We start from the raw sequence: 25889 nt of genomic DNA, 5'->3' as shown, positions 1-25889 counted from the left end.
CCATCATTTATCTAGCAGCCGTCTATAAAAGGACAGTTCCAATCTGACTGGTTGCCATATGTACTGTAACTTCTCCATGTTTTTTCTTTAGGTCTGATACACCTCAAAATGTTGACATGCCACATGTCAATACCATAATGTAGATACAACGGGGGGAATTCAATTGTTTGAAAAGTCGGTTGGGTGTTTGTTTTTTCCTGTCTATTAGATAGGAGAAAACAGACACTTAACTGACTTTTCAAACAATTGAATACCCCCCATTGTATTTTGCTTGCATTAGCCTAACCCAAAAATGCCACGCCGACAATTTGGTGTCAACATTTTATATGCTGCCGCAACGTGGGATGCACACAATTCTCCGGAAAGCCATGGTGTGCTGTAGTACTGTGATTTCTCTTCACTGGAACTCAGGTGTCCAGACCATTATTACGCCTTCACTTTTTGGCAGGAGGTTCCCATCGAACCTGCAGCGGCCTAAGCAGGACAGCAATTTGACAAACGGACTTATTGGAAACCAGGCATCCTATGGTGAAGTCGCTGCGCTCTTCAGTATGACCCTTCATACTGCTAATGTGTGACCATGGAGATTGCATGCTATATGCTGGATATTATGCACCCATTAGCAATGTGTGCGGCTGCAATGACCAGCAGTGTTTAGTGTTCGTCCCAAATCCAGGCCTCAGGGATCTCGACCAGTGCATGTTTTCCAGGTCTCCTCACAGAATCATAAGTGAAATCATTATAACCAGCGGTGGACCTTTTAACATGTGTAAGCCAGCAGGGGGATGAGGAAAACATGCTCTGTTAGGGGGCCCCATGCACTGGATTAGGGAAACAGAGGTAACGCACAATGCTTACAAGGGCTAGACGCATGCTTTTGACCGTGGGGGGTATTAAGTATAAAGCAAACCAGCTGATCAATTCTACCCAATGATACAGATGGAGCCACGATCATCTTGGCTTCTCTGCTGCACCTAGGTGCACCATGGTTTATTAGCATAAGCCTTTCATTTATTGTTCTTAGCTGCAATACAATACAGAGAGAACAATACAGCAGGAGATTAAGTCATTACAGCAGGGGATTAAGGTGGTCATTCCGAGTTGTTCGCTCGCTAGCAGTTTTTAGCAGCCATGCAAACGCTATGCCGCCTCCCACTGGGAGTGTATTTTAGCTTAGCAGAAGTGCGAACGAAAGGATCGCAGAGCGGCTACAAAAAAAAAATTGGCAGTTTCAGAGTAGCTTCAGACCTACTCAGCGATTGCGATCACTTCAGACTGTTCAGTTCCGGATTTGACGTCACAAACACGCCCTGCGTTCTCCCAGCCACACCTGCATTTTTCCTGGCACGCCTGCGTTTTTTCAAACACTCCCTGAAAACGGTCAGTTGACACCCAGAAACGCCCACTTCATGTCAATCACAATGCGGCCAGCAGTGCGACTGAAAAGCTTCGCTAGACCTTGTATGAAACTGCATAATTCGTTGTAATTAGAACCACGCGCATGTGCATTGCGCCGCATGCGCAGAAGTGCCGATTTTTTTTTTGCCTGATCGCTGCTCAGCAAACGAAAGCTGCTAGCGATCAACTCGGAATGACCCCCAAAGTCCAACTGCCCTGACTCAGTTAATCCTATTAAAGGCAAAGATAAAGAGGGCTCCATCTGTATATAATGTAAGACACACCAGATAAGGACGGATGTATACAGACGTTTTGACTGTTCAGAATAAGGTACTAGTTAGATACCCTGCTAGAGAATGTAGCTGACCAACAATTAAAAGGAACGTGGATTGTGGCAGTAAAATATAGACTGCACACTTAACTCTCAAACTAAACTCACAAAAAACACACTAAGGGTGCATTTATCCATTTTCTTTAATACAGTTTAACAGAACATTTGTTTTTTGTTAGCAGAGATTTACAAATCTAGTATTTCATAAATGATCGGCATAAGATGAATTCCCATATGCTACTATGAGAACGGTTGCCTAGTTTTCTAGATCAATTAGGTGTCCATTTATACATCAATAACCAAGATATTTCTGCAGCTGCATGTGTAACCGCTGTGAGAGTAGAATAAAGATAAATGTTATGTACTGTACCGGGCAGCAGTCACAGACAAGGCGTGCCCGCTCTCCTTCCGCAGGAATGGGGAGTTGCGGACTGCTACTGTGTGGTCTATGACAGGCAAAGGTAACATAACGAGAAGGGAGTATTACTCTGAGCAGACGGACTCCTTTGCTGGGAATGTTACCATCTTTTTTTATCTGATGAAATATTTCAGCAATGCAGAGCTCTTCCTGCTGGTTAAGTCGGACCCCATCCTGCAAACACGGCTCAGATTACAGGCTGGCCGCACAAGTTACTACAGTATCACAATGTTACTACTACACACAGGAAAGCAGAGTGCCAGGCTCGGGAGTCCGGTAGATGAGGGAATTTGCAATCCCTGCACCCTGAAGCTGGGACATGTAGTGCAACATTAATGACAGGTAAACAGTGCTTTGTAATAGCAGAAACTAGAGGCACTGGGGCAGAAGTGCTTGAATACACTCAGCGTTCTTATTTGCGAGCCATGTATTTTTTAATTAAAGTCAATTTGGGTGTCAACTTAGTCAAATCTATATTTAGGCGTTAAATATGTATTTTCCGTCACCAAAGACTATCAGTATCACCGCTGAAAATATACTTGTGTTTAATAATGCATAATTAATTACAAAGCCCTTCAATAAATCATTAAGGATTGCCACACAGCTGAAACCATTAGTAATGCAAAAACGCAAGATCCAAGAAAACACTCAGGGTGTGTGTGGCAACCGATCTGAATAAGATCTAAGCTCCACGTTTCACTGCCGGAAATTCGTGTCGCCATCCAGCCAAACTCCCAGAGGCTTATTAAGTCTGGATGTGACAAGGTTCTCCTGCATACAGATGACAGGCAAGCACATGGAGGAATAGGCTCAGAGGACGTGTGGGACCTGGACAAACTACTCCAGACATCGGAAGCTAGAGACTTTGTAAAGTAAACTTTGAGCCACGCTGTTCTTACTTTGTAGTGTTTTGTAAGTAGGGTGTTGACCACTGAGAAGGGGCAGATTTTCATTCTGAAATGCTATATTATTGACACACAGAGTAGCTGAAGCTGAAACCGTTATCAAAATACATTGTGTGTGTACATGGGCAGCATGGTTGGTGTAATGGTTAGCATTACTGCCTCCCACTATCGAGATCACAAGTTCTATTTCCTCAACGGCCCTTACTATGTGTCACTTGTGTATTCTCCGCGTGTTTGCATGGCCTTCCTCCGGGTGCTCAGGTTTCATTCCACAATTAGGGATGGCCATCGGTGGGTTCAACATCGATGGTCACCATCGATGGCACCATTGATGGATAACCTCGATAGTGTAAAACCATCTGGAAGGGATCCATCAATGGTTTTACCCATCAATGGTCACCCCTGCATTACTGTATAATGTAATGCGGGCCAATCAGAGCACAGGGGCGTGGCTTCCTGAGTGTCAGGGGCGGGGCTAAGCTCAGTGCCCCGACAGATGGAGAGAAAAAAAAACCGGTAGCAGTGAACCATCGATGGCGGGAAACCATCTGGTAAATGTATTCAACGTCACTCATAGATCATCGATTATTTCGAATCATCGATGGTCATCCCTATCCAGAATTAAAAATTATGCGTGCAATTTAATTGGCTCCTGCAAAAAATTAACCCTTGTGTGTGTGTGTGTATACATGTGGTAGGAAACACAGGCGTCGATCCAATTCAGAGCAAATTAAATAGCGTCAGGAAGGAGCTCCCGAAACCATTCAATTCAGCGCGATGCCAAGTCGGACATTGTCCGTACTCACTGACTAAACAGGGTGTTTAGCCACGAGAATGGGCATTCTCCGACTAAAGTGCCTTGCCACGATGCTGTTTGCACCGTGCTAGGGCAAAAATCAGCTTTACAGACCTAGTTTTGTCAGATTTCTGCTCACACACCCGGAGTGGTGCGAGAAGAAATCCTCTAGTCGGGAATAATATTGCGCTAAATTAATTAGCTCCAGGTGCTCCCTCCCGGCACTCTGAATTACATCAACCGCACAGATTTTAAGCTCCACTGGGGCAGGGACTGATCTGAAAGGCCAAATACTTGGGAATGTGCTATATGAATAACGGCTTATAAATAAATACATACATACATACAGCCACTGCATATCATTTTAACACTTTTGTATTTAATTCTTCTCCAAAAGTTCATGTCGCAAAAGAACCACCAATTCAAAATATGCAGTGCCCATAATTCTGCTCCAAAAGTAATGTGGAGTTAATACATGCACCTTATGCACAGTGGGAGCTGGAACCGAATTTCAAATACAAGGGTTTATATTCAATTGGCTGCATGAAAAAATTGGCTGCGGTAAAAATGTAAAAAATAGCCACTGTATCACATTAAAATAGGAAAACGGTATTTGACGATGACCAACATGTTTTTTGGGGCAATTACATATTATACAGACCAAATGATCAACACCATTTACCTGTCCAGTGTTCCTGCCAGATAATAAACCTACCCAGTACCCTAGCCAGAAAATCAACACTGCCCCAATCAGTATCTAACACACTGTACTTCTGCCCACATCACTGTAACCCAGCGTCTCCACATTACAAGTAGAGATAAGCACAGAAGGTATAGCCATTACAATAAGATTATGCATATCCCTCCAACACATTAACACACATTACGCTGCAGATCCATTCAACATATCAGCCAATCAGAAGAGAGATCAGGATCAGCGTACCTTAACAAAGTTATCGGGGAAAGCTCCTCGTTTTCCATTGATCTCGCCCTCCAGCCAGCCCTCCTCGTCCAGCTTTTTCACATTCTTGATAATGTCCCCCACCCGTATCGTCAGCTCATCTTCATGTACCGCTTCGTAGTCATATTCCACAATGTACTCAACTGGAAGGGTACAAAACATTAAACAGGGTCAATCGTCAGACACAGGAACACTGACAGCACTTCGTTCAAACTTGCTCCGTATTATAGGAATATTTTTATTTTGCTATAATAAATGTGTCGCTGTGTATTTTTGGTAGCAATATAAAACATCCCATTTTCTGAACGGTTAATATGGTGGACACAGTTGTAGTCTGCAGTGAAAAGCAGATTCACAGGTCTGGAAACCTCTGACCACATCAGAGACTTTTGGATTTCCCAGTGGGTATTCCAGGTCAAATGATGGGGCCCCGGGAAGGACGGGTCATGTGACATATATAGCTACAGCTGCCAATTCCATTTGATTGGGATTACTATAGGTTTTAACGTTCAGGCATTTAAAAAGCTCATAGCACATTTCATAAAAATAAAATAAAAAACACACTTCTGCGTGCAGAAACACCTCCAGTCACAAATGCCACAGGAGCAAACATACTGTAGGCAGGACACACTTCAGTTACACACAGAGGGGCCCACATCTGAGCTGCTTTATCAGCTATACAGCATAAGGTACAGGAACCACATGATGAGAGTGTGACAGGAGGGACAGCGTGGTCCCGAACATAACACCCCATCTACTGCTCGCAGTGTAACAAAGCATCGGTGACTTGGAGGTGTGCATTCTGCCTGGGTTTGTTTACATTATCCTGACTTCCCCTCAGTTAAAAAACAGTTTAATACATTTTCTGAGGCTTGCCGCAAGATCAAGGGGTCTATTTACTAAGTCTTGGAGAGAGATAAAGTACGAGCCAATCAGCTTCTAACTGCCATGTTACAGGCGGTGTTTGAAAAATGACAGCTACGAGCTAGTTGGTAGGTACTTTATCTCTCTCCAAGGCTTAGTAACTAACTACACCCTTTAGTACTGTGGCCACTTATTAATAAGGTACTGCAGCAGATATCAGACTTAGGTGCCACCAAAAAACGGTTTTTGCAATTGCAGAATACTAAAAACATACTATATCTGTAAAGCGCAACGGAATACGCTGCGCTATATAAGAAACATAATAATATATTGTATATTATACACACAAACAAACACATAGTATATTGGACCCAACGCTGCATCGAGGTGTCTCTCCTATCCCACAAACACACTCTATTTACCCAGGATGCAACTCCATTTTCCCAATCCCCGCAGTGGAAGCCATTAGCGAGAGAGTGCGTGCGAGTGAGTGAGTGAGTGAGTGAGTGAGTGAGTGAGTGAGTCTGTGTGTGAGTCTGTGTGTGTGTCTGTGTGTGAGTCTGTGTGTGAGTCTGTGTGTGAGTCTGTGTGTGAGTCTGTGTGTGAGTCTGTGTGTGTGTCTGTGTGTGTGTCTGTGTGTGTGTCTGTGTGTGTGTCTGTGTGTCTGTGTGTGTGTCTGTGTGTGTGTCTGTGTGTGTGTCTGTGTGTGTGTCTGTGTGTGTGTCTGTGTGTGTGTCTGTGTGTGTGTCTGTGTGTGTGTCTGTGTGTGTGTCTGTGTGTGTGTCTGTGTGTGTGTCTGTGTGTGTGTCTGTGTGTGTGTCTGTGTGTGTGTCTGTGTGTGTGTCTGTGTGTGTGTCTGTGTGTGTGTCTGTGTGTGTGTCTGTGTGTGTGTCTGTGTGTGTGTCTGTGTGTGTGTCTGTGTGTGTGTCTGTGTGTGTGTCTGTGTGTGTGTCTGTGTGTGTGTCTGTGTGTGTCTGTGTGTGTGTCTGTGTGTGTGTCTGTGTGTGTGTCTGTGTGTGTGTCTGTGTGTGTGTCTGTGTGTGTGTCTGTGTGTGTGTCTGTGTGTGTGTCTGTGTGTGTGTCTGTGTGTGTGTCTGTGTGTGTGTCTGTGTGTGTGTCTGTGTGTGTGTCTGTGTGTGTGTCTGTGTGTGTGTCTGTGTGTGTGTCTGTGTGTGTGTCTGTGTGTGTGTCTGTGTGTGTGTCTGTGTGTGTGTCTGTGTGTGTGTCTGTGTGTGTGTCTGTGTGTGTGTCTGTGTGTGTGTCTGTGTGTGTGTCTGTGTGTGTGTCTGTGTGTGTGTCTGTGTGTGTGTCTGTGTGTGTGTCTGTGTGTGTGTCTGTGTGTGTGTCTGTGTCAGGGGGGGGGGGGGGGGGGGCATTGCGCCTGCTGTACATGCTGAAACACTTACTGGCAGACTTACTATGCTAACCCTGACCTGCACAGCCGCTAGCTACAAGACATTCATTACCTCATCCTAAATACAAATCACACAGAAAGCTGCGCTGCCCACTGTCTGCCTGAACTGGTCACTACGCACCGCCACACAGCGCTGGCACAAGCCACTATGGACAAGCGATAATAGTATCACTGGAAGGCGCGGGTCCTAGGGCTGGCACGTTATGCATCACACTGCAGTCTGCTGCAAGTGCTTACAGTAAGAGAGAACACAAAGGGGATTTCTTTACCAAAAAAAAGCCCTTACACATTCCCAATGTGCCCGAAATCAGCAATCAATACAGCAGTGTGGAAATAGCCATGACATAAGCACTTTCTGTTTTATTCTTATATTCTGACTTTATTGCATTTTCAGTAGTTTCTGCTTTTTCTGCCTTGTTATGTCTCTGCTTTGCCCTCTTTCCTCTGGTAAGGAACAAACTAATAATAAAAAAAAACCCTCAGAAAAAGTGTTTTGTTGGATGTTTATTTTTGGTGTTTTGTCTTTTATAGTCTTACATAAAAATAAAAATAAAGCAGCATTATCCACTGGTAAAGCAGCAGTTTTGTGTGTGTCGTTCCAGTGGATTGAATAAAACTATAATTTAACTCTGGCAGCGCAGTCCCAAAAGTAGCTTTCTTCAGTGGTTTTGATTCATATGGACGGCATGAGAGGGCAGAGGACGGTCTAAAATGAACTTTCCCTAACCAAACCTCACGTCTGGGGCAGGATAGGCGGACTAAGGAAGAACACAGAGACACCCTCTGCACATGTTACCCTTCACTTGAGATACACACACAGGCTGCATTCTAAACAGTCAAATACAGCGTTAACATTATAGAAAGCCATAGTGGGAACAAGCCCATAAGAAACCATTCATCCGATTTGTAATAAGCTTCATCAGCAGATGAAGAGCACATTTATTTCATTTATTAACGGCTCTTTATATAGCGCACACACATACCGCAGCACTGTATACAGAATACTCATTCACATGTCCCTGTGCCAGTGGAGCTTACAATCTATAATCCCAATCACATGGGCATTCCCTAGGGTTAATTTTCTGTTGAAAGCCAAATCACGAGCGAGTATGTTTTCGGGGTGTGTGAGGAAACCGGATCACCTGGAGGAAAACCATGCAAACACAAGGAGAACATACAAACTCCATACATATATGTGATGACTGGAAATTTAAATCGTGACCTCAGTGCTGCACTCATGGTATGATGACAAAGTGGCAAAGAGGCAGCAGTAAGAGGCAGAAGGTGGCTCGTGTGTCTCAATCAGCCAGAGTACTCTACAGTATAACAGTCAAAAGAGATAAATATTCCAGATTTTGCTTTAAATGCATTGTAACCACACTTTTTATGGATAAAGAACAATGCTTCTATTACTATGTTGCTTCATGGCATGTATAAAAACTCCATTGCAAGAAATGGAAAAAGGAAAGCTAATATACCGCAAAAATATCTCCCATTTAGAATTGCTGTGTGTGCAGGGCCATCGTCTCTCCACAAGACTCCTGCACATCGGTCAGGATACGCCTCTGCTTTTAGATCTTGCGCCTGACCAGAAACCCTGTGCTTTAACAATCCATGTGCATACCCATATGGGTGACCGGCATATGAGCTGAAAGGCTATGGGGTCAATTCAATTCTCCGACAGTTGAATAGCGCCGGGAATTAGCTCCCGTCGCTATTCAATTCGGCTCAAGTTAAGTCGGTGAATGCCCGTTCTCCCGGACTTAATAGGTTGATTTTTAGGGAGAACGGGCATTCTCCAACTCAACCTCCCGCGCGATGCTGATTCCCGACAGAATCAGCCTCGTGCCGGCCTCACTTTTGTCGGATTTCCTCTCGCATCCCCCGAGGGTGAGAGAAGAATTCCCGACAACTGAGTGTCACTTGGCGCTGTATTGAATAGCACAGAGAGCTCATTCCAGGCGCTATTCAACTGTCAGAGAATTGAATCGACCCCTATGAGTCTGCACTGGGAAAAATGCCAAGCTCACTACATTATAGGGACATTTCCTAAAACACAAAATACAGCATGCAGACATATAGGGGGTATTGAATCAGAACCAATCATTACAGCGCTATTGAATTCGCCCCCCCCCCCCCTCCCCCACACCACCCCCTGCGTATTCAATTGTGGGCCATTTTCAAACATTTTTAAGGCATTTTCACCTTAAATTACTGATTAAGAGTGTTATTCAATTAATTCACGCCCTCAATATCCCGTCTAAAATGACGAGAGATCGCAGGGCGCAATTCAATTGTGTTTTTTTGCGCTAATTGGCTAAACGTGACCAAAGTGCTGGGCACGTTTGTGAAAAGTGCCATTTGGCAGAGGGGTGCAAGCTCAAATGCAGACACCAGCAGCCACAGCGCCCGCACGGAGCTACAACAGAATAACTCCATCTGGGTGCTTTCTATTACTGCCGATGGCAAAACATTTGAATCTTGCCCTAAGAGTTCAATACTGCCCTGAGCGCAAATGCTATGAAACGATACAGATTGTGGCAGTATGAAGGTAAATTGCATTACTGACGTGTTCAGAGTGCGGCAGGAGGGGTCTGACCATACAGGGGAGAAAAGACAGGTCAGAACATCTATTGGCTGCAGTCAGGAGTCAAGACTGGAAGAGTCTGCAGTCAGGATAGGCTGTGGCCCGTGTATGCTGCCCTGTAGAGACAGAGCTAATTGTGCTAGCAAGCCGTTCAGGGCCAGGTGGCCTGAGCCTAAACCTGCAAGGAAGCAGGCCAGATTGTGAGACTGTACAAATCAGCAGCTGTGGCAGCCAAAGCCAGGCTGGGGCCTGTGGCTATACCCTGTGAGAGACAGAACTGAGACTTTTCATTGAAAAGACTATTTGCAGATTAGCTGCCCATAGTCAGGGGCAAAGAATATTTAATGTGACAAGAATCAGAGACTGAGGGTGATAAATGTAATCATTAATTATAATGATGTCACAATTGATGTGACATCAACCCCTGAGGAAGTCCCACAAAAAGCGTGAAGGGACAAAACGCACTGGGCTACTTACCGCTACCTCTCCAATGATACATGACATCAGATAAGCATATCTTATTTTACATATTGTACAAGTCCATTTGTATACGTGTTTAGCATGTAATTGTGTCTAAAACTTGTAAAACACATTATCACACTATCAAAAGTGTTCTTCCCGGCTGGGAGTTACTGGTTTGAAGGTGATGCTGTGAATCACCCTGAGGACTTCAAAGTAAAAAAACAAATCTCCATCAGTGAGTTGTTATCAGTGTCACATGGGTGATTTTTTTTGTATGACATACATGAATATGCCTTTTTGAGTCACATGGCTTTATTGTGGCTCCAATTAACTTGCACATAGCACTTTTCAGTAGTCTGCATGCCAGCACCAGAGCCGGATTTAGGGGTAAAGCCGCCCCTAGACACAATGATATTGCCTCCCCCCTCCAGCAAGCACAACGGGAAGGGGTGTGTACACAGAATAGTACCAATTCACATTACACCGCACAATGGTGTCCGTCAGTCACATTACACCACACAGTAGTACCCCTTATACACACCAGGAACAGCCCCTTATACACATTACACCAGGTAGAGTACCCTTTTACACTGTACGGCAAGTAGAGCCCCCTTTCACACATTACAGCAGCAGAGTCCCCTTTTTACATACACTTCGCCAGACGTAGCCCATTTTACAATGCGAGAGAGAAGTGGAGTGTGTTATACTTATGTTTGGCTCCATCCTCCCCGGCTGTCTCTGTCCTCCTAATGCTGGTTGCGGGGGCGAAGAGGGAGGCGGGGAGTGGAGTCGGACCCAGAGACAGAAGCTGCAGTGCTGCCCTGCTACCTATGTGAGAGGAGGTAGCCGGGGCGCTAACGCAGCCTAGTTAAACGTCGGATGGGTGCACGGGACCCACAGTGCGGAACACTAGTACATGGGGGACATCAGCTTCTCTAACTGTATATACACACATACATACTGTATACACAAACACACACACACAAAACAATGGGGGCTGATTTATTATTTATTTTATTTACTAACAGTTTCTTATATAGCGCAGCATATTCCGTTGCGCTTTACAATTAGAGCAACAGTAATAGAACAAAAACTGGGTAAAAACAGACAGACATAGCGGTAGGAAGGCCCTGCTCACAAGCTTACATTCTATAGATTAAATGGTCGTTGCCCGCCCCCCTCTTTAATATTGCCTAAATGATATATCTACTGAAGCAATAAATAACATTTATTTCCAAATGACTTATACAGTACGTCCTTGTATCACAGCGAGGAGACTCCAGACGTGGCAGGCAGGCAAGTCCTGCAGCCACCACAATGCAGTAATAATCAGCACTTGGGGCCACAACCTTGAACTGGTTCTCCGGGATCCTACAGACCTCTGCAGAAAGCTCACAGCCAGTTTCTGGGTGTGGAACCATATTAGCATTGTAAAAATATTCCCATTAACAAACTGTAGTCATTACCATAAATTATCATTACATAATGACCACAATAATATTTCAGGAAAACATGCCAATCGCTAAGTTGGAAGAATAAACCAGCATCTTCGTGCCCCAGCACAGCCAATAACCAGGCTTGTGTCATACTTTGGATGATATGTTAGGGGAGCGGGAGGACCAATCAAGAGACTGCAATCAAGGACATTGCCGCCTTTCATTGGCTCTCCTCCTCACACACACACCTCTTGCACCACTAGCTTAAATGAAACAAAAATGTTCACTTTAGATGGTATTAAAGCTTTAAAAGGAAGCAGTGACATAGGCAAGACAGAAGATAAGGGTGCACTTGTAGAGTAAGAGAAGACCTAATGGAATAATTACAGAGGAACAAGACAATAAGGCAATATTTCTGGTACCTACAGTGATACCACTCCCTGGTCTTGGTGGTCACTATAGCAATACAAATGTGTTTCCACAGGTATATTATGAGTTCTATTGAGCCCTACACACTGGGCAATGTTACAGATTTTAATCGGCCAACGATATTATCGATGGCTGATTGTTCCACCGACGATTTTTGCCTACACACTGGACAATACTGATGGTCAATTTGGACGATAAACATATGTACATACATCTATATCATCCAAATTGCATGTATAAATGAGGATAGATCAACAATCGCAAGGCCACGCATTGTTCATCGTTGATGCATACACACTGACCGATAGAAACTATTTATTGTTCATTTTTTAACAATGTCGTTCATATCTATCATCGTTATTGGCAAGTGTGTAGGGCCCTTACGTGTGTGTATATATAAACTGTACGCATTGCCGAGACCTAGAGCCGCAGATAACGACAGACAGTGGTGAACAAACATATGTATAAATGCAGGAGACTGTCAGATAAACTTGGTAGCCACAAATGTACTTCAAAGAAGCCTCGCACTTACTGAAATCCCTCTAGTTAGCAGAGCAATACAAATCCTATGAAATCATCTTCATGCTACTGTATACGTAACGCAGGGTGCAGCATTTTCACGGGTTACAAATACCAGGAAGAAGATCCACTACTAACGCAACTGTACAACGTTCCTGAAACAAGGGCATTTTCTATGAAACAGGGGGGCATACACAGAATGGCAGGTTGGTCAGCAATCATTTCTCTCACAGGCATGGAATACATACACAAGCATGCCTACACGGGGAGCACCACTTAATGCTCACGGAAGACTAGCAAAGGTTTGTGCCTTGTTAATTATATTCAACAGGAGCCCACTTTGTCTGGAGCCAATGACAGCCATGAAAAACCTCTACAGCAAGCCATCTATGTGTCCCTTCCGTAACATCTAATAGTCCCAGTTACCATAACCTCCTACGGCTGGTTTAGCAGACAGCAACGCCAGAAGGGGAATCAGGAAGATTGCAAATGTGGCTGTTTTTTTTTTAGAAAAACGTTATTCACGACTACGTAACGTCACAAGATGATACAACTTTCAGATGCCAGACAGAGCGATGCACATTTCAAGTTGGAATCACTGAATGTCATAGCTGTAAACCTACAAAGATAAAATGTGTCCAAGCAGAAGTAGGCAGCTAGCCCAGGAATCAGATGAAAGCTCTGCCAACATGGAGATCCTTACTTTAAAGGATGAATATAACTCTGTGATAATAGAAGGATTTTATCACAGCTGAATTATCAAATTGAGGGAGATCCTGTAGCCCTCAAGAACACGAACACAGACAAAGGAAAAACTATAAAAATAAGACTTTAAACCTACCGGAAATCTTTTTCTCCTAGTCCGTAGAGGATGCTGGGGACTCCGTAAGGACCATGGGGTATAGACGGGCTCCGCAGGAGACATGGGCACTATAAAGAACTTTAGAATGGGTGTGCACTGGCTCCTCCCTCTATGCCCCTCCTCCAGACCTCAGTTAGAGAAACTGTGCCCAGAGGAGACGGACAGTACGAGGAAAGGATTTCTGTTAATCTAAGGGCAAGATTCATACCTGCCCACACCATCCACACTGTATAACCTGGACTATACGCAACCAGTTAACAGTATGAACAAAACAGTATCAGCCAACGACTGATCTTAACTGTAACATAACCCTTATGTAAGGAATAACTATATACAAGTCATGCAGAAATATGTCCGCACTGGGACGGGCGCCCAGCATCCTCTACGGACTAGGAGAAAAAGATTTACCGGTAGGTTTAAAATCTTATTTTCTCTTACATCCTAGAGGATGCTGGGGACTCCGTAAGTACCATGGGGATTATACCAAAGCTCCAAACCGGGCGGGAGAGTGCGGATGACTCTGCAGCACCGATTGAGCAAACATGAGGTCCTCCTCAGCCAGGGTATCAAACTTGTAGAATTTTGCAAAAGTGTTTGAACCCGACCAAGTAGCTGCTCGGCAAAGCTGTAAGGCCGAGACGCCTCGGACAGCCGCCCAAGAAGAGCCCACCTTCCTAGTGGAATGGGCCTTTACTGAATTTGGTAACGGCAATCCAGCCGTAGAATGAGCCTGCTGAATCGTGTTACCGATCCAGCGAGCAATAGTCTGCTTAGAAGCAGGAGTGCCAACCTTGTTGGCTGCATACAGGACAAACAGTGCCTCCGTTTTCCTAACCCGAGCCGTCCTGGCTACGTAAATTTTTAAGGCCCTGACTACATCAAGGGATTTGGAATCCTCCAAGTCTCCCGTAGCCACAGGCACCACAATAGGTTGGTTCATATGAAAAGATGACACCACCTTAGCAAAAATTGAGGACGAGTCCTCAACTCTGCTCTATCCTCATGGAAAATGAGATAGGGGCTCTTATGAGATAAGGCCGCCAATTCGGACACCCTCCTTGCAGATGCCAAGGCCAACAACATGACCACTTTCCAAGTGAGAAACTTTAATTCAACTGTTTGAAGAGGTACAAACCAGCGAGATTTTAGGAACTGTAACACCATGTTAAGGTTCCATGGTGCCACTGGGGGCACAAAAGGAGGCTGGATGTGCAGCACTCCCTGTACAAAAGTCTGGACTTCTGGTAGAGAAGCCAATTCCTTCTGAAAGAATATAGATAGGGCCGAAATCTGTACCTTAATGGAGCCTAACTTTAGGCCCATATCCACTCCAGTCTGTAGAAAGTGGAGAAAACGTCCCAAGTGGAAACCTTCCGTAGGAGCATTCTTGGCTTCACACCAAGATACATACTTCCTCCAGATACGGTGATATTGTTTCGCCGTCACTTTCTTCCTAGCCTTTATCAGAGTAGGGATGACTTCTTCCGGAATACCCTTCCCCGCTAGGATTTGGTGTTCAACCGCCATGCCGTCAAACGTAACTGCGGTAAGTCTTGGAACACGCAGGGTCCCTGCTGCAACAGGTCCTCCCTGAGAGGAAGAGGCCACGGATCTTCTGTGAGCACCTCCTGACAATCTGAATACCAGGCCCTTCAAGGCCAATCTGGAACAATGAGTATTGTCCGTACTCTTTTCCGTCTTATGATTCTCAATATTTTTGAGATGAGAGGAAGAGGAGGGAACACATAGACCGACTGAAACACCCATGGTGTCACCAGGGTGTCCACCGCTATTGCCTGAGGGTCCCTTGACCTGGCACAATACCTCCGAAGCATCTTGTTGAGGCGTGATGCCATCATGTCTATTTGAGGAAGTCCCCAAAGACTTGTTATTTCTGCAAAGACTTCTTGATGAAGACCCCAACTCTCCTGGATGGAGATCGTGTCAGCTGAGGAAGTCTGCTTCCCAGTTGTCCACTCCCGGAATAAATACCGCTGGCAGAGCGCTTACTTGATTTTCTGCCCAGCGCAGAATCCTGGTGGCTTCCGCCATTGCCACTCTGCTCCTTGTCCCGCCTTGGCGGTTTACATGAGCCACGGCTGTGACGTTGTCCGATTGAATCAGAACCGGTAGGTCGCGAAGAAGATTCTCCGCTTGTCGTAGAATATGGCCCATAATTCCAGTATGTTGATGTGTAGACAAGCCTCCTGGCTTGACCACAGTCCCTGAAAATTCCTTCCTTGTGTGACTGCTTCCCATCTTTGGAGGCTCGCGTCCGTGGTCACCAGAACCCAGTCCTGAATGCCGAACCTGCGACCCTCTAGAACAGGCCTGGCCAACCTGTGGCTCTCCAGCTGTTGTAAAACTACAAGTCCCATCATGCTTTGCCACAGTTTTGCTATTAGGGAATGCTAAAACTGTGGCAAGGCATGCTGGGATGTGTAGTTTCACAACATCTGGAGAGCCACAGGTTGGCCAGGCCTGCTCTAGAAGGTGAGCACTCTGCAGCCACCACAGGAGAGACACCCTGGCCCTGGGGGACAGGGTTATTTTCTGATGTATTTGAAGGTGGGAACCCGACCACTTGTCCAGAAGGTCCCACTGAAATGTCCTCGGATGAAACCTGACGAAGGGGATGGCCTCGTAGGCTGCCACCATTTTTCCCAGAACTCAAGTGCATTGATGAACCGACACTTTTTGGTCTTAGCAGGTCTCTGACCATGTTCTGGAGGTCCTGAGCTTTTTCCATTGGGAGAAAAACCCTCTTCTGTTCCGTGTCCAGAATCATGCCTAGGAACGATAGTCAAGTCGTTGGAATCAATTGCGACTTTGGCAGATTTAGAATCCAAACGTGCTGTTGTAGCACTCTCAGGGAGAGTGACACGCTTTTCAGCAATTGATCTCTCGATCTCGCTTTTATCAGATCATCGTCCAAGTATGGGATAATTGTGACTCCCTGCCTGCGCAGGAGCAACATCATCTCCGCCATCACCTTCGTGAAAATCCTCGGGGCCGTGGAAAGCCCAAACAGCAACGTCTGAAACTGGTAATGATAGTCCTGTACAGCGAATCTCAGGTACTCCTGATGAGGAGGATATATGGGGACATGAAGGTATGCATCCTTTATGTCCAGTGACACCATAAAATCCCCCCCTTCCAGACTGGAGATCACTGCCCGGAGCGATTCCATCTTGAATTTGAACCTTTTCAAGTACAGGTTTAGGGATTTCAGATTTAAAATGGGTCCGACCGAGCCATCCGGCTTCGGGACCACGAACAGGGTTGAATAGTACCCTTTTCTCTGTTGGATTAGGGGAACCGTGACAATCACTTGCTGTTGACACAGCTTTTGAATTGCAGCCAACACTTCTGCCCTCTCTGGGGGAGAAGCTGGCAAGGCCGATTTGAAAAATCGGCGAGGGGGCACCTCTTCGAATTCTAGTTTGTAGCTCTGGGATACAATTTCCATCCCCCAAGGATCCACGTCTGACAGAACCCAGACCTGGCTGAAGAGTCGAAGACGTGCCCCCAACGGTGCGGACTCCCTCAGTGGAGCCCCAGCGTCATGCTGTGGATTTAGTAGAATCCGGAGAGGACTTCTGTTCCTGGGAGCCAGCCGAAGCAGGCGTTCTTTTCCCTCTACCCTTACCTCTGGCGAGGAAGGATGAGCCCCGACCTCTTCTGGATTTATGCGACCAAAGGACTGCATCTGATATTGTGGAGTTTTCTTTTGCTGTGGGGGAACAAAAGGCAAAAAATAAGAATTTACTTACCGATAATTCTATTTCTCGTAGTCCGTAGTGGATGCTGGGAACTCCGTAAGGACCATGGGGAATAGCGTCTCCGCAGGAGACTGGGCACAAAAGTAAAAGCTTTAGGACTACCTGGTGTGCACTGGCTCCTCCCCCTATGACCCTCCTCCAAGCCTCAGTTAGGATACTGTGCCCGGACGAGCGTACACAATAAGGAAGGATTTTGAATCCCGGGTAAGACTCATACCAGCCACACCAATCACACTGTACAACCTGTGATCTGAACCCAGTTAACAGCATGATAACAGAGGAGCCTCTGAAAAGATGGCTCACAACAATAATAACCCGATTTTTGTAACAATAACTATGTACAAGTATTGCAGACAATCCGCACTTGGGATGGGCGCCCAGCATCCACTACGGACTACGAGAAATAGAATTATCGGTAAGTAAATTCTTATTTTCTCTGACGTCCTAGTGGATGCTGGGAACTCCGTAAGGACCATGGGGATTATACCAAAGCTCCCAAACGGGCGGGAGAGTGCGGATGACTCTGCAGCACCGCATGAGCAAACTCAAGGTCCTCCTCAGCCAGGGTATCAAATTTGTAGAACTTAGCAAACTTGTTTGACCCCGACCAAGCAGCAGCTCGGCAAAGCTGTAAAGCCGAGCCCCCACGGGCAGCAGCCCAAGAAGAGCCCACCTTCCTTGTGGAATGGGCTTTCACCATTTTGGATGCGGCAATCCAGCCGCAGAGTGAACCAGCTGAATCGTGCTATAGATCCAGCGAACAATAGTCTGCTTCGAAGCAGGAGCGCCAACCTTGTTGGCTGCATACAGAATAAACAGCGAGTCAGACTTTCTGACTCCCGCCTTTCTGGAAACATAAATTTTCAAAACCCGGACTACGTCCAGCAACTTGGAATCCTCCAAGTCCCTAGTAGCCGCAGGCACCACAATAGGCTGGTTCAAATGAAACGATACCACCCTAGGAAGAAATTGGGGACGAGTCCTCAATTCTGCCCTGTCCATATGGAAGATCAGATAAGGGTTTTTACATGACAAAACCGCCAATACTAACACACGCCTAGCCGAAGCTAAGGCCAATAGCATGACCACTTTCCACGCAAGATATTTTAGCTCCATGGTCTTAAGTGGCTCAAACCAGTGGGATTTCAGGAAATCCAACACACCGTTAAGATCCCAAGGTGCCACCGGTGGCACAAAAGGAGGCTGAATATGCAGCACCCCCGGAACAACGTCTAAACTTCAGGCAGTGAAGCCAGTTCTTTTTGAGAGAAAAATGGATAGGGCCGAAATCTTGACCTTTATGGATCCTAATTTTAGGCCCATAGTCACTCCTGACTGTAGGAAGTGCAGGAATCGACCCCGCTGAAATTCCTCTGTAGGGCCTTCCCGGCCTCACACCAAGCAACCTATTTTCGCCATATACAGTGAAAAAGTCTTGCTGTCACGTCTTTCCTAGCCTTTATCAGCGTAGGAATAACTGCATCCGGAATGCCCTTTTCCGCTAGGATCCGGCGTTCAACCGCCATGCCGTCAAATGCAGCCGCGGTAAGTTTTGGAACAGACAGGGCCCCTGTTGCAACATGTCCTGTCTGAGAGGCAGAAGCCCTGAGTCCTCTGAGAGCATTTCCTGCAGCTCCGGGTACCGAGTCCTTCTTGGCCAATTCGGAGCAAAGAATATTGTTTTCACTCCTCCTTTTATTACAATTCTCAGCCCTTGGGTATGAGAGGAAGAGGAGGGAATACAGAGACCGACTGGAACACCCACAGTGTTACTAGTGCGACCACAGCTATCACCTGAGGGTCCCTTGACCCGGCGTAAAACCTTTTTTTAGCTTTTTATTGAGGTGGGACGCCATCTAGTCCACCTTAGGCAGTTCCCATCAATTTGCAAACTGCGTGAAGACTTCCTGATGAAGTCCCCACTTTCCCGGGTGGAGGTCGTGCCTGCTAAGGAAGTCTGCTTCCCAGATGTCCACTCCCGGAACGAACACTGCTGACAGTGCGCTTACTTGATTCTCCGCCCAGCGAAGAATTCTGGTGGCTTCTACCTCTGCAGCCACCACAGGAGAGACACCCTGGCCCTGGGGGATAGGGTGATTAACCGATGCATCTGAAGAGGTGATCCGGACCACTTGTCCAGTAAGTCCCATTGGAAGGTCCTCGCATGGAACCTGCCTAAAGGGATGGCCTCGTATGATGCCACCATCCTTCCCAGGACTCGAGTGCAGTGATGCACTGACACCTGTTTTGGTTTTAATAGATTCCTGACCAGTGTCATGAGCTCCTGAGCTCTCTCTATCGGGAGATAACCCTTTTTATGGCCTGTGTCTAGGATCGTGCCTAGGAGAGGCAGATGAGCTGTAGGACCAACTGCGACTTTGGAATATATAGAATCCAGCCGTGTTGCCGTTACACTTCCAGAGAAAGTGATACGCTGTTCAGCAACTGCTCTCTTGATCTCGCTTTTATGAGGAGATCGTCCAAGTACGTGATAATAGTGACACCTTGCTTCCGCAGGAGCACAATCATATCCGCCATTACCATGGTGAATATTCTCGGGGCCGTGGAGAGACCAAACGGCAACATCTGAAATTGGTAATGACAATCCCGTACCGCAATTCTGAGGTACGCCTAATGAGGTGGATAAATGGGGACCTGAAGGTATGCATCCCTTATTCACAATAAAGTCTCCCTCTTTTTAGGCTTGCGCTGACCGCTCTTAGCGATTCCATCTTGAACTTGAACCTTCTCAGGTATATGTTCAGGGATTTTTAATTCAATATGGGTCTGACCGAACCGTCTGGTTTCGGGATTACAACATGGTCTAATAATAACACCCTCTTGTTGAAGGAGGGGACCCTTGACCACCACCTGTTAAAGATACAATTTGTGAATTGCAGATAACACTGGCTCCCTCTCTTGTGGGGAAGCCCGCAGGGCCGTCGGTGAGGGGGCATCTTCTCACAGTCCAGCTTGTATCCCTGAGACACAATATCTATTGCCCAGGGATCGAACAGGGAGTGAACCCACTTGTGGCTGAACTTACGAAGGCGTGTCCCCACCGGGCCTAGCTCCGCCTGTGGAGCCCCAGCGACATTGGTGGATTTTTGTAGGGGCCGGGGAGGACTTCTGTTCCTGGGAACTAGCTGCCCGACTCTGACAAGAAAGGACGCCCCTCAGACTTTTTTGTTTCTTTATACGAAAGGCTGCATTTAATAATGTCGTGCTTTCTTAGGCTGTGCAGGAATATAAGGCAAACTAGCAGAATTACCAGCTATAGCTGTGGAGACCAGGCCCGAGAACCCTTCTCCACACAATCCTCAGCCTTCCATATGCCTCTTAAGTCGGCATCATCTGTCCAATGCATATTCTACAGGACACGTCAAGCAGAGATTGACATAGCTTTGACTCTAGGACCCAGTATACTCATGTCTCTTTGGGCATGCTTTATAACTATATATCTATCACTTAAGACAGCATCTTTAATATATTTATATTGCATACTAGGGTCTCATCTCTGCTGATAAGGTACCTGTCCACGCTGCCACAGCGCTATAAACCCATGCCGACACAATTGCCGGTCTGGGTAGTATACTAGGAATGTGCACGCTATCTGCAGGATCCCTGAGAATAGCAAGTGCTACCATCTGTGCAAACGTGACACCCTAGGGGAAGATTCTCAACACATCCTGGCCCTAGTGGGGAAAGGATACAGCCTGAGAATTCTCTTGTGGGAAGCCGACGTCTCTTGTCTGGAGATTCCCGCTCTTTTTCCTCATGAGAGGAGGGAAATTTACCTCAGCATTCTTCCCCTTAAACATGTGTACTCTCGTGTCAGGGACAGATGAGTCATCAGTGATATGCAAATCATCTTTTATTACAATAATCATATATTGAATACCTTATAGCCATCTTGGCTGTAACTTTGCATTATCGTAGTCGACAGTGGAGTTAAACTCCGTGTCGATATCAGTGTTTGTTATTTTGGATAGTGAGCATTGCGAGACTCTGAAAGTCTCTGCGACATAGGGACAGACATGGGTAGATTTCCTGTCTGTTCCCTAACCTTTTGTGCAATAAATTCACCTTAGCACTTACACATATCCAAACAGGTGTCGGCGTTGTCGACGGAGACACCCTCTCACACACATATCCGCTCTATCACCTCCTTAGAGGAGCCTTTTACCTCAGACATGTCGACACACGCGTACCGACACACCACACACACAGGGGATGCTCTATTTGAGGACAGTTCCCCCACAAGGCCCTTTGGAGAGACAGAGAGAGAGTATGCCAGCACACACCCCAGCGCTATATAACCCAGGGATTACACTACAACTCAGTGTTTACCCAGTAGCTGCTGTATATACAAATTTGCGCCTAAATTTATGTCCCCCCCCCCTCTCTTTTAACCATTTGTGTACCAGGATACTGCCGGGGAGAGCCTGGGGAGCTTCCTTCCAGCGGAGCTGTGAAGAGAAAATGGCGCTGGTGTGCTGAGGAAGAAGGCCCGGCCCCCTCAGCGGCAGGCTTCTTTCCTGTTTCTGACTAAAAATGGCGGGGGTTTTACACATATACAGTTTTCCAGACTGTATTATGTGTATATATTGCCAAAAGGTATACTTATTGCTGCCCAGGGCGCCCAGCGCCCTGCACCCTACAGTGACCGGAGTGTGTGGTGTGCAGTGGGAGCAATGGCGCACAGCTGCGGTGCTATGCGCTACCTTAATGAAGACAGGAGTCTTCTGCCGCCGATTTCATCGCTTCTCTTCTGGCTCTGCAAGGGGGACGGCGGCGCGGCTCCGGGAACGGACGATCGAGGTCAGGCCCTGTGTTCGAACCCTCTGGAGCTAATGGTGTCCAGTAGCCTTAGAAGCACAAGCTAGCTGCAAGCAGGTAGGTTTGCTTCTCTCCCCTCAGTCCCACGTAGCAGTGAGTCTGTTGCCAGCAGATCTCACTGAAAATAAAAACCTAACAAATACTTTCTTTCTAGCAATCTCAGGAGAGCCCACTAGGAGCACCCAGCTCTGGCCGGGCACAGATTCTAACTGAGGTCTGGAGGAGGGGCATAGAGGGAGGAGCCAGTGCACACCAGATAGTACCTAATCTTTCTTTTAGAGTGCCCAGTCTCCTGCGGAGCCCGTCTATTCCCATGGTCCTTACGGAGTTCCCAGCATCCACTAGGACGTCAGAGAAAAGTAGATTTACCCGCGGTAGCTGTGGAAACCAGGTCCGCGAGACCTTCCCCAAATAAAACTTCACCTTTGTAAGGTAAAACCTCCATATGCTTTTTTGAGTCGGCATCCCCCGTCCATTGGCGGGTCCACAGGGCTCGCCTAGCAGAAATAGCCATGGCGTTGGCTCTTGAACCTAGCAGCCCAACGTCTCTCTGAGCGTCTCTCATATATGAGACTGCGTCTTTAATGTGACCTAAGGTCAATAAAATGGTATCCCTATCTAGGGCCTCAATGTCAGCGGACAAGGTATCTGTCCAAGCTGCAACCGCGCTACATACCCATGCCGACGCTATTGCCGGTCTGAGTAAAGCCCCCGTATGTGTATAAATAGATTTTAAGGTAGTCTTCCTGTCTGCGATCAGCAGGATCCTTGAGGGCTGCTGTGTCGGGTGACGGTAGCGCCACCTTCTTGGACAAGCGCGTTAAAGCCTTGTCCACCCTGGGCGAGGATTCCCACCGTACCCTGTCCTGTGCAGGGAAAGGATACGCCATAAGGATCCTCTTGGGAATCTGCAGATTTTTGTCTGGAGTTTCCCAAGCTTTTTCAAATAACTCGTTCAGTTCATGAGATGGGGGAAAGGTTACCTCGGGTTTCTTTTCCGTATACATGCGCACCCTCGTGTCAGGGACAGAGGGGTCATCTGTGATATGCAAAACATCTTTTATTGCCATAATCATATAATGAATACTTTTGGCCACCCTTGGGTGTAACCTCGCATCATCGTAGTCGACACTGGAGTCAGACTCCGTGTCGGTATCTGTGTCTGCTATTTGGGACAGGGGACGTTTTTGAGACCCTGAAGGGCCCTGTGACACATTTAAAGCCATGGATTGACTCCCTGTTTTTTCCCTGGACTCTGCTTTGTCCAACCTCTTATGCAATAAGGTCACATTTGCATTTAAAACATTCCACATGTCCAACCAATCAGGTGTCGGCGTTGCCGACGGAGACACCACAATCATCTGCTCCACCTCCTCCTTAGATCAGCCTTCCGCTTCAGACATGCCGACACACTCATAACGACACCCCCACACACACATGGATATTTATCTGGAGATAGTCCCCCAATAAGGCCTTTAGGAGAGACAGAGAGAGAGTATGCCAGCACACACCCAGCGCCAACTGACACTGGAAAACAAATTCCCAGAATATATAGTGCTTTTTTATATAATTATGTATAATACACTCACTGCGCCTCACAAGTGCCCCCCGCCCCCCTTTTAGCCCTGTGTCACAGTGTTCAGCAGGGGAGAGTCCGTGGAGCCAGCGTCTCTGCAGTGCTCCGTGGAGAAAATGGTGCTGGTTAGTGCTGTGGGACCAAGCTCCGCCCCCTCAAGCGGCAGGCTTCGGTCCCGCTCAATTTCATAATACTGGCGGGGGATTTATATAACTACTGCCTCCGCAGCCTATAATACTCCTATGCCAGCCTTAGAGGTTTATATTGCTGCCCAGGGAGCCCCCCCTGCGCCCATCCGTGCCTGCTAGTGTGGATTGTGTGGGAGCAATGGCGCGCAGTGTTACCGCTGCACGCTTACCTCTGGGAAGATCTGAAGTCTTCTGCCGCCTTGAAGTCTTCTTTTCTTCTTATACTCACCCGGCTTCTATCTTCCGGCTCTGCGAGGAGGACGGCGGCGCGGCTCTGGGACGAACGGCGAGGGGAGACCTGCGTTCAGACTCCCTCTGGAGCTAATGGTGTCCAGTAGCCTAAGAAGCAGAGCCTATCACTTAAGTAGATCTGCTTCTCTCTCCTCAGTCCCATGATGCAGGGAGCCTGTTGCCAGCAGTGCTCCCTGAAAATAAAAAACCTAACAAAAGTCTTTTTTCAGAGAAACCCAGGAGAGCTCCCTGTAATGCACCCAGTCTCCTCTGGGCACAGGATCTAACTGAGGTCTGGAGGAGGGGCATAGAGGGAGGAGCCAGTGCACACCCATTCTAAAGTTCTTTATAGTGCCCATGTCTCCTGCGGAGCCCGTCTATACCCCATGGTCCTTACGGAGTCCCCAGCATCCTCTAGGACGTAAGAGAAAATACTTTTAATTCAGTGGGATGGCTGGGAAATGCCCACAGTACCGTCAGGTGAAGGCAGTCCGCACATCTTAGCTGGATGCCCTCACTGTATCCGTCCGGATGCTGGGTAGCTCAAGAAGTGGGGACTCCATAAAACTGGGCGCAATGCAGTACAGCCTGTGCTGTCCACAGACCAGTGACCTGCTGCCCATTACTATACCCTCCCCCCCACCCCTCCTCCCTGGGACTGCACCACTTCCCTAGAGGCCACAGGCCACATGTGTGTGGTGCACTGTACTGCTCAGAGTACATAATTGGCTTCTCACTTTGTTTGGGTCTGAGGGTTGGGGGATCCAGCCGCAATATCCTTCTCTGCAGCTTCTGAACAATTTATGTTGTTCTACGTGCTCACTATGTCATTGTATTTTTAGCTATGTAATGTGGCTATGTCCTCCATCAGGTCATATACCAGCCACCTGCAATACTGCCATCCCTATCCCTTGGCACTAAGCTACTGTAAACCCTAGTTGTAATGTGAGATGCCAGACTGACCGCTCAGTAAGGACTCACAGGAGTGACTGGGAAGGGATGAGAGGATTATGGGGCGGAAGAGGCAGTTAACCATTAATAAAAAGACAACTATTAAGATCAACGAATGCATAGCATGAAATGTATGTGGCCCTACAACTGCAGGGAAAGTCATTGTATGGACCATCTACTCATCCGGAACTAATGCCATAACTGAGGAATTTATTAGTATTACTGATGTATTCAGTTTCTAGACCCATCACACATACGGCCTCCACTGTGTATATGCGATTGGTCTATAATTACATATAATACACACACATTTACAGGTGCATGCAAAATTCCCAGCACCTCCGGTGTAAGTAAATAGAGGAGCACACAACACATTCGCTGTACAGTGTAATACATTCAGGACAAATTTCCTGAGTTTAACCACCAAAATAAAAGACCGTGCTAGATACGGCTTACAGTATTTCTGTGTGAACAGACAAGCAAACAGCATAGAGACCAAACCTGGATAATGTCAGAAGCTGAGGTTTCTTCCCTGCGCGAGTCAATGAGCGCTTCCAAAAAAATGAAAAACACTTTAATAAATGTCTCTGTTCCGGTTTCGCTAACACTACAGCCTAAGGTTCATTACCACTACACCACAGCCTAAGGTTCATTACCAGCAAGATGTATCATTATCTTTCTTAGCCTTTGCCCTTTCAAATAGGTGTGTGGTCACTATGAATAGAATCACATGATCTGAGTAAATATAATTACCATCTACCTCACCCCTTTCCAAAGTCTAAGGTTTGTCGGCAAAATAAAACATACTGTAATACACTGTATCCTGAAAACCAGGTCAGTAACGTAGGTATAATAATCCCAAAGGATTTAAAAGGTTCCTAAACTATGATTTATCACCTCTCCACATAGATTAAGCTAGATTTCATAGTTGGTCCGAATA

General features: G+C 46.6%; 1 protein-coding gene across 3 annotated transcripts in view; it reads right to left on the bottom strand.

Moving 5' to 3' along the window:
• Positions 1 to 25889, bottom strand: part of CD2AP (CD2 associated protein) — a 171881-nt gene that overhangs the window by 120307 nt on the left and 25685 nt on the right. For all 3 annotated transcript variants that reach the window (XM_063915246.1, XM_063915247.1, XM_063915244.1), the window contains exon 2: positions 4792 to 4952. In XM_063915246.1, coding sequence (XP_063771316.1) covers positions 4792 to 4952 — 161 coding nt within the window. The remainder of the gene's footprint in view (positions 1 to 4791; positions 4953 to 25889) is intronic.

This window comes from Pseudophryne corroboree, chromosome 4, assembly GCF_028390025.1.
Source record: "Pseudophryne corroboree isolate aPseCor3 chromosome 4, aPseCor3.hap2, whole genome shotgun sequence".
In the NCBI taxonomy this organism is placed as follows: Eukaryota; Metazoa; Chordata; class Amphibia; order Anura; family Myobatrachidae; genus Pseudophryne; species Pseudophryne corroboree.
This window is presented reverse-complemented; position numbering and strand designations above follow the sequence as displayed.